At 44.5% G+C, this 12,398-nt stretch overlaps 1 protein-coding gene across 1 annotated transcript; it reads left to right on the top strand.

Annotated features, from left to right (window-relative positions):
- Window positions 1-331: 331 nt before the first annotated feature.
- Window positions 332-11,234, top strand: NASP (nuclear autoantigenic sperm protein (histone-binding)). Its single transcript, XM_009884658.1, has 14 exons — window positions 332-381; window positions 1,193-1,303; window positions 1,865-1,945; window positions 2,139-2,236; window positions 2,955-3,851; window positions 5,724-5,806; window positions 6,715-6,791; window positions 6,952-7,025; window positions 8,098-8,286; window positions 8,547-8,713; window positions 9,189-9,242; window positions 9,335-9,406; window positions 10,432-10,563; window positions 11,068-11,234. The coding sequence occupies exons 1-14, from the start codon at window positions 332-334 to the stop codon at window positions 11,119-11,121; spliced, it is 2,139 nt and encodes a 712-aa protein (XP_009882960.1). The 3' UTR covers window positions 11,122-11,234.
- Window positions 11,235-12,398: the final 1,164 nt, after the last annotated feature.

Raw genomic sequence — 12,398 nt, 5'->3', positions numbered from 1 at the left:
TACAGGGTGCTGCGAACCGGCGGGGGGGCCGTGGGGGGGGCACGGCCTGGTTTTTAGAGGGCAGACCTATAGGCCAGGCTTAGTCTGATGTAACCTGAGAGCATCCGTTTTTCTAATGATCCTTCATTCGAGCAATAAGCAAAACTGAAACTAATTAGGCTGCTCCAAAAGACAGCCGGCAGAGCGAACCGGCGTGGGGACTCGCTGTGGGTGGCTGAACGCCTGAAAGTGAACGCTGCTCCGGCCTCTGGTTTCACACCTCCGAGAGCTCTGTCCCTGTCACGACATGGGTGGCCTGCTGTAAGCACTTATTCAATGTTCTGTTTGCAGGATGGAAGAGGAATTGGCAGCTCCTTCCACATCCACAGACAAGACGGACAGGTGAGATGGGAGTCGGAGTTGTCAGTTACTAAAGGCTGTGAAATCCTGGGGTTATTCGGTGAAACAAAAAGGTCACCCTCAAAATCTGTTGTTAGGCTTGAAGTTTAACAGAGGCAGATGCTGTAGGTGCTGGAACTTGTGCTCACCCGTAGTCTGCACCAATCTAGTGCAAGAAAACTCTTTCAATATGCAAATGCCAGTTGTTGTTTAGGGAAATCTTGATTTGTGAGTTAATGCTGGAGAAGCATTGGAGCGGTACAAGTATGTGACCAACCAGTAGTAGTATGGCTCTGTGGGCAGCTGCTCTTGTCCCAGTCCAACATGGACTGGCTTGGACCTCTGGAAATGGAGCTATGTGAGATGCACTGAATTGAAACTGAGAGTTGTATCTGTTGTTCTTCTCAAATGCCTTGTGCTGTGCTATGAGAAGTCATAACTTGGATTTCTTCTTCTTTTTCTTGGCTTAGCTAGCATCAGAGTCTGGTGAAACACTGTACAGTACTCAGCGTTGTATTGGTGTGCAACTCTTGAAGTATGTTCTTTAGCATCCTTTGTCATACTAGATTCCAATACCTGCTTCTTGCAACAGTTGGTTAAAATTAACCTGTCTGTCCTCGGTCATCAGAAGTAAAAGTTGGTCCAGATTTAAACAAACAAAACCAAACAACCCTCCCCCCACTAGTTCCAACCAGTGTAATGTATGCAACTCACTCATGTATAAAGCTGACTAGGTTTTGAAAGCTGGATACAAAATTACTATGGAAACTGACAATGCTGTATTTGATTTATTTTTATCCCCTCCTTTTTCCAGTATGGATGTGGATGGAGAATCAAAGAAACTATTGGGTTTAGGACAGAAACACTTGGTAATGGGAAATATTCCGGCTGCTGTTAACGCCTTCCAGGAAGCTGCAAGCTTACTGTGAGTAATAAAATGTTTTGTTTATTTTTGTAGGTCTTGGTTTTCAGCTTGGCTATACTGATGAGTCTTATACAAGAAAGATTGAGATTTTTACCTTACATATGCTGCTGTATTTACAATGCAACTGAGAAGAAGACAAACTGTTTAAATTAACTCAGGTGTTGGACAATACTGTAGTGTGCAATTTAGACAGCTTTTGTGATAGTAATTGCCAATGCAGTTCCCTAAGGAGGAAAAGGGATTTTGTGTTTTATTTTGCAGTGTATGGTTCTGATGTCTGTGAATATGAAAACAATGGGATAGCGTTACTTGCTAGTAGCTTGTTTACTAGTCTCGATCAGTCTCCGAGAGTGATACGCCTTTGAGTTTTAGATTAATTTGCTTTGCTGGATGTTTGAGACCCACATCTAGCTAAGTGAGACAAGTGTTTGGTATTTGTTTGAAACAATGGGAGATGAGCTAAGAAACTGATTCTTGCCGTCCAGGAATTTTTAGTCTTGAAATTCTTGTGTCAAAATCTAAACTAGGCACAGGCAAATAACTCTTCCATCACTTTTGTAGGGGTAAAAAATATGGTGAAACAGCAGACGAGTGTGCAGAAGCTTTTTTTTACTATGGAAAATCTCTGCTGGAGTTGGCAAGGTATGCTGACAGTTTCTCGTTTGATCAAGAGTCTGCCTGGCGTAACAGGATTTCACCCTCACAGACAGGGTTACAGTAGAACTTCACGTACGCAGGGGTTTACTGGGTGGGATGGGCTGTGGCACTGCAGCTTGTGCAGTTCAGACAGCGTTATTACAAGAGCTAAGGGATAACAAACTTTTGTTGCCTTCAGAATGGAAAATGGTGTGCTGGGAAATGCCTTGGAGGGGGTGCAGGTTGAAGAGGAAGGAGAAAAAGCTGAGGATGATTCTGCATTACCAACTGTTGATGGTATGTAAAGCTGTCTGCTGTGCTGTGGAGGCACTGAGCTGCGTTTTCTTGTCTGAACAAGTTCAGTCCATCAGAACCTTAGGTAGCTTAAATCATTCTGTTGAAACTCTTAGCATCCTGAATGGACTTTTTTTTTTTGTTCTTCTAATCGTGCTTAAAGATTGAATAAAACCTGTAAAACTTCTGCAAGGAACTGGTCACTGAAAGCATGTGTAAAGTGTCACCAGGTGTCTGTGTCCTGAAACGCTGCATTCAAACTTGCTTTCTTAAGCTTCACAGTCCACTCAAACTGCTTTGTAACTTTGTAGCAGTACACCCTGCCTAGTAGGACATGTCAGAGTCTCTGTAAAAAGTCCAAGAGCAGTAACTGTTTTATGCTACCTACAGCTGGAGATAATACAGGAATTCCTGTCAATCCAGACTATTAAAACACTGGCACCTCTTGCTTAGCTGTGACTAAAAATGCTAGCGCGCAAAACTGCACACTGCTTGAGCGGCCGCTTGCAATAATGCAGTCTGGGGAAGGGATTTCCTTAGTTCAAGTTACTATGTTGGTTGTGTCTTAATTCCTTGTACTTTTAAAGTGAAGCTTTTAGGAATGTCATCTGACTTGATGACAAACCAACACACTGGAGGGTCTGAGGGTGGTATTGTCAGTGCCCATTAATGTCTTTATCACTAAACTCGAAGAAATGTTTATGCTTCCTCAATCATGTAGAAGAAGCAAGGGAGGAGTTGAGAGAACAGGTATATAACGCCATGGGGGAAAAAGAAGAGGCCAAAAAGTCCACAGAAGAGTCTCCAGTACTATCTGAGAAGGAAATCAAAGAGGAGGATGTTGAAATGAAAGAGACCACAGAAGAAAAACCAAAAGAAGAAGCAATTGCTGACAAGGGTGCAAAGCTTGAAGAGGCTGAAGAGAAGATGGAGGATTCTGTGGAAAAGGTCACTTCAGAAGAGCAGAAGCAGCAGGTAGCTGTGGAAAAGGAGGCTACGAAAGAGGCGGCAGCTGTGGAAGAGAAGGTACTGGAAAAAGAGCAGAAGATGGTGCCTGAAGACAAGGTAGTAGAGGCAACTGAGGAGAAGGAGAGAACGACAGAAGTGTTGGACAAGGAGGCGAAGGCAGCTGTGGAAGAGGCTGAAGCTGGAGAAGTGGCTGTGGAAGAGAAGGGAGAGGCGGGAGAGCAGCCAACGGGAGCAAGAGAAAAAGAGACAGCTGTGGAAAAGGGAGAGGCTGTAGAAGGGCAGGCAGAGGCAGCTGTGGAAGAGAAGGCAGTAGCACAAGAAGTGACAGCAGAAGAGCAGGCAGCAGTTGCTGTGGAGCAGAAAGAAGCTGCAGAAGGGGAGGCAGAGGCAGCTGAACAGAAGAAGGTGGAGGAGAAACAAGAGCTGGTAGAGACAGCTACAGAAGAGAAACCAGATGAATCTAAAGAGAGGAAGTCCTCAAAGGAACCTGTGCCCACAGAGGGCAAAGAGCCATCTAATGACATGGAAGAAAAGGCTGAAGTAGCTGCTAAGGTAGAGAAAGAGGAAAAGAAAGATGACCTGATGGAAGAGGGTGAAGGTGCTAAGGTAGAAAAAGAAGAGAAAGATGACCTGATGGAAGAGGGAGAAGGTAACAGTGAGAGGAGAAAAGTACTTGTGGGTGGATGACTTGATGGATTTGGCTAACAATGGGTAAAAAGTGTTCCATTCAGAATTTTCTGTTTGCCTTAGAATAAGGAAAAGGCACAGTAAAGGGGCTCTTGAAGGATTTTTACATCCAAGTAAAGTTTCAAGGAATAGTGAATAGTCTCAGTTTTTCTAGACTAACGCTTAACTAACTGCAAAGCAAATCTTACTTGAAAGCAAACTTACAGCCCTGTGATGAAATGTGTAAGTAATGGCTAGGCTGGTGGAGAATACTGAATGGATGTTCACTTGCATGCATCTGGGTTTTATTGCACTAACCTTCAAATAACTTGAAGCACAAGTTGCCTCTGGTTATAACTGTATTTTATTTTAAAACAGTGGAGCAGAAAAATAAGAACAGCTGAATACGTAACAAACTAGTAAATTTTCTTTTGGCGGGGGGGAAGGAGCTCTCCATTTGAGTCTTTCTGGTGGTAATTGCGAGGTGGCAAATCTAAATTTAATTTGCCCTGGAACCTGAAGGCTTACTGCTACTATCTAGTACAGTCTTCCAGCTATCTAGCTTTTTCTGCCGTTCTGCTTCGCTGCTTCATTGTAGCTGTTTTCAGGATTATGTTAAAGTAACCTAGTAAAACTTGTACACTTTGCGGAAGTAGTACTTGCGTAGTCTTAGTAGGCCAGTGCTTTCTATTGCACAAATTAATCGATGAGCTGATAATTGAAACTTTGCTTGTCAGTAGCTCAGCTGCACAGGAGCAGCCTTATTTTAGGAGTGGCAAATATTCAGACTAAGTAGTTCTGCACACTGAAAAGATTTGTACTGCTGGGCACGGTGACACTCAGAGCGGTGAAGCAGCTGCCTAACAAGGTGTTTGTCTGGACAGAGTATGACTGAACATAAACCAGGAGTAGTTATCCACTCCTCATCATCCTGTGAAAGTACGCATACTGCTTCCCTTTGTTCCAACTCTGTTGGTGTGAGGACATGCTTGAACATCCTGGTCTGGCGCCCAGTCATTCCAGACTCTTTCCACTACTTATAATTGGCTTCAACTTCCTGACATCTTTTCTGTTTTACCTTTCATCGAGCTCTCCTCATACTTACAGGTTTGGCCCTCTCAGTGGTAGGTGTGTGCTTTTGGGGAGGTCGCCTAATGAGCTCGTGGGTTCTCTAGTCTCTACCCCATCAAGCTCCTGTTATTCTGGGATTAGTCAGTGGTCGTGATATAGGAATTAAGTGTGTGACTTTAGCATGCAAGTCAACCAGTACTTTAAAGTTATTAGCCATACTCCTTCACTGCACTTTTTCCCAAAATGTTTTCTACTGGTAGAGTAGATCACGCAATGCTCCTACGCAGTACCAGAAGTCAAATCAGTGCCACGCAGTAGCAGGTTCATTAGTAACACTACGGCTTAAATGTCTGACATGAAGAACACAAATTCAGAAACAGTCTTATTTGTACACAGCTTGGCAGCTCTCTTGCTGAAAATGCTTGTTACCTGTAGCATCGAGTCCAGCAACTGACCAGTACCTCCAGGGCTGCTCAAGATCCCATGGCTTTAGTGGGACTTCACAATGCATTTGTGAGAACTGAATTTTAGGTAAGTTTCTGTTCTAGATAGTATGAAGTTAAACTTCAAATGAGGACTAAGGTAGCCTGGAGCTGCTTTAGTCTACAGTGCCGAACACTTTCAGCAAGATGGCTGCTGCTGCCGAGGATTTAATGTATCTGTGCTCTTCTTGCATCACACATCTAACCTGTCACTGGAAGGATGAGGGCTGGATATAATCTACCTGACTCCATGTGGAGCAAGCATAACAACAAGTGTTCTCATTCATCTACTTTCCTTGTAGAAACAGAAGAATCTGAAGAGGAGGACAAAGAAAACGATAAAGCTGAAGATGATAAGGAGAATGAATTGACAGTGGAAGACAAGGTGAGACTCTGATATCGGTGTTCGTGGAGGAGTGCGGTATTTGTCTAAATGTCATGTTAATGTCTTTGTAAAAGCTCGCTTTTATTTCATTTAGTCCTGTGTAGGAAATTACTTTTGAAAACCAGTGTTGTCTAAGGAAGGGGCAGCGTTACGTGTCATCTGCATTGTGGTATCTTGCTCAGCTCTCTGCAAACCCAGGCAGTCTACTGATGAGTAACGCAGCCCGGTGAACCAGGAGCAAGCAGGGAGAGTTGCTTTAGCTTGTCACTGAAGTTAGTTACTTCTAGCAATTTCTTTTCTCCTTGTTTTGTTGTTGTCTCGCAGTGCATGTTGAATACACCCAGTCCAATAAGCCATGATTAGGATGGAAATTTAGTGGGAAGTGTAGTGCTGCTTAAGTCTGAGGTGTTACCTTGATGTAGCCATCAAAATGCCTGGAAAAGTCTGAAACCTATTAGAGTGTGGTACTAAGCGTACTATACAACTGTCTTGAATAGAGTATCTGTCTCTGCCTCAGACTATTCTAATGAAGTTCAAAAGGTCATTTTAAAAAAAGTGGAACATCAACTCCTTTTTTTAGCTTTTGGTTCATCTAAATAGCACCATAAAGTCTTATTCGTAGGCTAATATTGGTGCTTGGTGCCCTGTTATTTCTGGAGGAAAAAAATAAAGGCCCTATCAACTAACAATGTAAGCTTATGTTCCACTTCAAACACCTTCACTGCGGGCAAAGTCTCGTTGAGGAAATAATTTCTTTTGCATGTTCTTTTTCTTTTTTTTTTTCTTCTTCTTCTAGTGGTAAACTGTTTACCTTTTATTCCTTTACAACACTGCTTAGAAACTTAGTGTTGTTTGATGTGATATGTAACCGAGTCACTTAATCTTTAATGCATTGCTAGTCTTTACAGGAAAGCGAGGAGGATGAAATTGGAAATCTTGAGCTAGCCTGGGACATGTTGGAGTTAGCAAAAGTCATCTATAAGAGGTAAAGGCTTAGGTCCTAATTTGGATATCTGCTAGAGAAAGTCGTTGGAAATTTGGGGGAGTAGTGGCATAAGCAATTGGTGAATGTGGCATAATCTGATCAGGATTTGAAAACTACATATTTTTATTCTCTTCCCCCCCCCCCTTCCCCCTTGATTTAGACAAGAAACAAAAGAAGCTCAGCTCCATGCAGCTCAAGCTCATCTAAAGTTAGGAGAAGTTAGCATTGAATCTGGTAAGTAACACTAATTCTCATGTACAGTTCCACTTTCTGTCCTTCTCCATTTCTTACTTTTAAATGAGTGGAGGTGAGTTAAGATTGTTAAAATGAAAACAAAATACACTTTGTTTAATTATGATAGGGCAGTCATGTGAGAAACTTCAGAATCAATGGATGAACAAGTCTCTACTGTAAACAGGGTAGTCCATGCTTTTCCAGAACAGTGAAAGAAAGGTTCGAGTAAGGTGTTACCGGATGAATACCAGCCTTGTGTTCTGCTTTATAGGCAAGGTTTGGGTAGCTTCAGAAGCTGAGGAGTCTTCCCTTATTGAAGTAGTGAGTCACTGAGCTCAATGGGAGGTGTTGGTACCGTGCCAGTTCCAGAACATAAAGACTGCAAATAAAAAATGGTTGACTCCCTTAGACTTCCCAAAATACCAGAGTATGGTCAGGAGAGACCCTGATGTGTTATGCATGAGGAAAAAGAGTGTGAAGCAAGACTCGTCAGGTTCGTTCCTTCTATCTGTCTTATTTGCCCTTCATTTGAAAACATGTTTTGATCTTGTTAAATTCCAAGTAGGGTGTAATCTTCCTCCGTGGCGAGCATTGGAAATAATGTGACAGGTTTCTGGACAAGGGCTACAAAATGAGGGTTCTGTTTTATGTCATTAGACTGCCTTGAATGGAGAGCTTGGCTGGGAAGTGGCAGGCGACCGTCCTTAGCTCTGCATTCAAGTTGCACTCAATTCATGGTGGTAGGTAACACAGCAGGATTTGGGCACCTGGTTTTGACTTGGCTGATTAGTTTCCTGTGTTGCTGTACATGGGCAAAGCACTCTTGAGAGAACTAGAGGAACTGGACTCCAAATGTTCTGAGGTGTGTGGGGGGACAGTGCCGGACTGAGTGGTGTCACTTGATGATCTGAAAGCAGCTCAACACTGAACTCAGCCGCTGTATTCAACGGCGATTCTGTTTTCAGACTATATAAAGTGCAATGCAATGCAGAGTAACTGAATAAGGGTTTAGATCTTGCTTGTTTGGATAGGTGAGCGTGATTTGTAAAGACCTTACGGCTTTCTCCTATAGAAAACTACACGCAGGCTATAGAAGAGTTTCAGGCCTGCCTGGCCCTGCAGCAGAAGTACCTGGAGGCTCACGACCGCCTGCTCGCCGAGAGTCACTACCAGCTGGCGCTGGCCTACCACTACAACAGCCAGTTCGATGAGGCGGTTTTGCAGTTTGGTAAATCCGTAGAAGTCATTGACAAGAGAATGGGTAAGTGGAATTTCTGAAACTACTTAGCTAATGCGAGAGCTTTCGCAAGTCAAAGCAGACTTTGTTAAAACCACCCTAAAAGTAGATACGCTTATAAATTACCTTGCTGTGCAAATGTTTGCTGGTCTGAAACTGGGAACAAGCTATACTGATATCAGAATTGTTGAAACAGTGTTTATTACAGACACTTGCCTCTGTGGGTATTGATGGCCGGATAGCTACTTTGTCTTGATGTTTTTGCCGTGACTGTTTCATCGTAGCGATGCTTACTGAGCGAATAAAGAAGGCAGAAAGTGGGTCCCCTGAAGATGAGAAGGAGATTGAAGAACTGAAGGGACTGCTTCCCGAAATTAAAGAAAAGATAGAAGATTCAAAGGAGTCTCAAAAGAGTGCGAAAGTAGCTGAGATGGCACTAAAAGCAACTCTGGTTAGTGTCTCCTGCTGTTTCCTTTTAGCCAGGCATTCTCCCAGTGAGACTTGAAGTAAACCAGTAATAGGAAGAGCTCAGACTTGTTTGTACAGATCGGGGACTGGTGGTTGCTCACAAACGATACGGGCTGTGATTGCAAGAAGGCAACTGAAGCAGCTGACATCTAAAGAGGATAGTCAGTAAATACATTGGCATTAATTGTTCCAAACTAAACTGGAATTTGATAGGCTTCTGTAGCAATTTAGCGTGTCAGGGCTGGAAATAAGTCAGCCAAATATGAGAATGGACCGAGTGTTGCATCACTGTGCGAGCTTTTTGTCTGTCTGTCCTGTGTGCCGGTGTAGGAGCAAAAGACAGTGAGACATAAAGGAGCTGGTTTTTTTGTCCCTTTCTAAACCGGCCTATACTTTTTTGTGTGAATAGATAAACAGAACTTGTTCCACTGAGGGTTTTTTTTCTGCTTTTTCTTAAGGTTGGAACTACATCTGGCTTCGCGCAGAGTGAAGACAGTGGTTCTGTTTCCACAGTAAGTTCATTTAAGACGGATGCTGAGAATTTGTCTGCTCTAAGGATTACTGCTTGCTGTAACTTCTGTGACAATGTTATGTCTTGCAATAGATTCCAGTAAGAAAAGCAGCTGATGGTGCATCTCAGTGTGTTACAGACATCTCTCACCTAGTCAGGAAAAAGGTGAGCTCAGAAATGAATAGCTTAACAAACAGTTTGTTAAAATACCACTGGCTTGCTTTGTATAGTCAGATTTCTTGGCTTAAAGCATTTTTTTTTTTTCTTAACTTAGTTCTGGTAATGGGGAAAAAAAAATGCTCTAAAAGTAAAACCAGAAGTAGTGCCTGAAACTCCTTTCCACTGGGAGCCCATCAGTCTGGGAACGGTCCAGCCTCCAGGAGATTAGTTCCTGGTGGTTCAGCACCCCTGACCCACACCGCTTTAACTTCCGAGCCGAGCTGTGTGGCTTCTGCAGGCGTTCTCTGAACAAGTGCCCTCCTCTGCTGAGGACCTGCAAGAAGAGCAAGGTGGCCTTACAGATCTTAAGGAAAAGGGCGAGCAACCAGGCTGAGTTGGGTTCCCTTCTTTTCAAGTGGAAACGGAGAATTGGAATTGATAAACAGCAAAGCCAGTCCAATGGTAGTGATGATAAACTGCCTCTCACTGTGATAATGTACTGAGCGTTGGGTTCCTTTAACGGTATATGGGTTTTTTTCTAGAACCGTTTGCAAATATAACTAAAATTATCCCCTATGGGATCTCTTAGTTTTTATTTTGTGTGCGGCTGTGGCGCAGCCTGGCCTGTGTTATATCAGCCTCTTTCAGTTCAGGTTTGCCTGGAGCAACTTTGATCTGCTTTCCACAGGTGATTGTAAACGTTGTAGATGCCTTAAGTCTACCCCCTTAACTATTACCTGGCTCGGCAGTTGCATGTTTCCGTGCCAAACTGTAACTAAGGATAATCCAGCGCTATAGGTACTAGCGCCTAAACAATGTCTTACTGGAAGTCCTTTGTGGTCGAGACCTCTGTGCCAAAGCTTCAGAGTTTTGGTTAAATCCTAACACTTAAGTATCTGTCTTGAACCTGGCAAGTAGAGGTTGAATAGATAATGTGTAATGCCATCTAGATGCTAATTTTCTTTCTAAATAAATAAAGAAATAAAAACTTGAATTTGTACATAGTGAAGACTAAACAATTTTGTCTTCAGAGGAAACCAGAGGAGGAGCCTCAACAGGGAGACAATGAAGCTAAGAAATCTAAACCAGAACCGGCTGTCAATGGTGGTGGTGGTGACGCGGCTCCCAGTGGAAATGAGGTTGCAGAAAAAATGGAAGAGGAGGTGGGCAGCTGAGTCAGGACTCCGTGCCATGATTATTGGGTTTTTTGGGGTTTTTTTGCCTCTGTTCAGGCATGGGTTTGTGCCTGATAGATGTACTGGTTTTATTGCCTGCTGATCTTCGTAAACCTTCCCAGACGGGGTGGGGAATATTCCCTAGGTGGCAGGACGCACGGTGTCCTGTGGGGTCTGACACTGTGGGCTGGAAGGACACCGACTGTGGGGATTTGCAGCCTGTGGGGTGGGACAGAAAGGTGTTCTGGGAGTTCGAGTCGGGCTGACGCCCAGCACAGCGCCTTTCCCCAAAGTATTTTTACTACTCCTGGGCTTTAATGCTTCTCACTTGGCCTGCAATTGTTAAGGTGAATATTTTAGGGTAGTGTTGGGCTGTGGTGCCCAGCAGAGCACGAGTGGTCAGTTAAGTCTTCGACCTTGAACTGCTGCATGAATTGGTGCTGTAAGGCAGTGTCTTGTTTTTTAAAAACAAAACCTTTTCTTTTCTTTTAGACAGAGAAAAGGCCACAAGCAGAATCAGGGGCTGCAGTTGAAAGCACAGTATGATAATTCTTTAACCTTGGACACTCCTCTCCTTACAAGGAAAATGGTTTTGTATATAGTGTATTTTTTCACTTTTTGGCAACTTTTGTATGACTTCAATAAAGATTGTAAGCAAACGTTTCCGGGCTTGACCCTCTTGCCCTTAAAAGCTCTGGCCTCTGCTCCTCCCTGCCCCTGGGGTGATGTTTCCATCCGCTTGTCTATTAAACTCTAGATAAGGACTTTCAGCCTTCTGCTGGGGTGTGGGGTCGGGCACAAGCCCTGTGGTCGAAGCTCTGGCTGGTTTTGGGTCCAGGCTGAGCCTGGTGGAGGTTCCTTTCGTGCCTCCCTTGGCCTTGGGCAGCCTAAACATGCTGGGGAAGGGTGATAAGAGCTGGTCGTGTCCCTGCAGGACGCTGTTGAGTTGCATCATCGGCTCTGCTCAACCTCTGCTTCATCCTTTCATAGCTTTGTTTGTGCTTGTGGAGCTGGAGGGAGTTGTGGGAGCAGAGGCTGATAGATCCTTACAGGGACAGTGCCAATCCCTGAGTCCCTGTGCATGCTCAAGTGGGACTGGGAGGCTGCTCTGGGACAAATGTATATGTTCACCAAAAAAAAAAAAAGGCGGCCAAGAAGCAAAGAGCAACAGGCTGAAGCTGTTTACTAAACACCCGGCATTAGTCTTCAACACAGCAGTGGGAATCTTGCTGTGGCTCTTGCTGTTTTCCAGGGCTGAATCACAAAAGCTTCTTGTGAGACTTCTGGAAAGGGCTTGTGGAGGAGAAGGTTGGGAAAAGGAGAGGGGGAAAAAAAAAAAAAAAAAGCAACTCTGCCCTCCCCTGGTCCCCAAACCCTCCCAGTGTACCGGATGGAACAATTTGGGGTGTGGGCAGTGTCCGGGGGTGAGGAGCAGCCTTAGGTGGAGGCTGAGCCGTGGGTCCTGGTGGCTGCCGGCTTTGGGCTCTGCCTGGTGCTGCCTCTCCTGTCCCTGCCTGCTCTTGCTGCTGCTGAAATGCTAATTACACAGCTGGTCCCAAACCCCATCCCTCCAGCTGTAACACACAATTTTTGCCATCCCTTCATCACGTTTATGGTGAACAAAGCTCTGATTACCCACTCCAGCTCAGAGAGGGGACACTGAGGTGTACCAGGGTGGTACCACAGGGCACAGCCTCCCCCCAGCTCACCTTCGGGGAGGTCTGTGCTGCACAGGGGGCTCCCGAGCAGGAGGGGGGTCCTCCAGAGCTGTAAAGGGGGCGAGGGACAAGCTGGAGGGGATGTGGGGGTGGCCGGGGGCTGCG

This window comes from Charadrius vociferus, unplaced genomic scaffold (assembly GCF_000708025.1).
Source record: "Charadrius vociferus isolate BGI_N301 unplaced genomic scaffold, ASM70802v2 scaffold163, whole genome shotgun sequence".
Classification (NCBI taxonomy): Eukaryota; Metazoa; Chordata; class Aves; order Charadriiformes; family Charadriidae; genus Charadrius; species Charadrius vociferus.
This window is presented reverse-complemented; position numbering and strand designations above follow the sequence as displayed.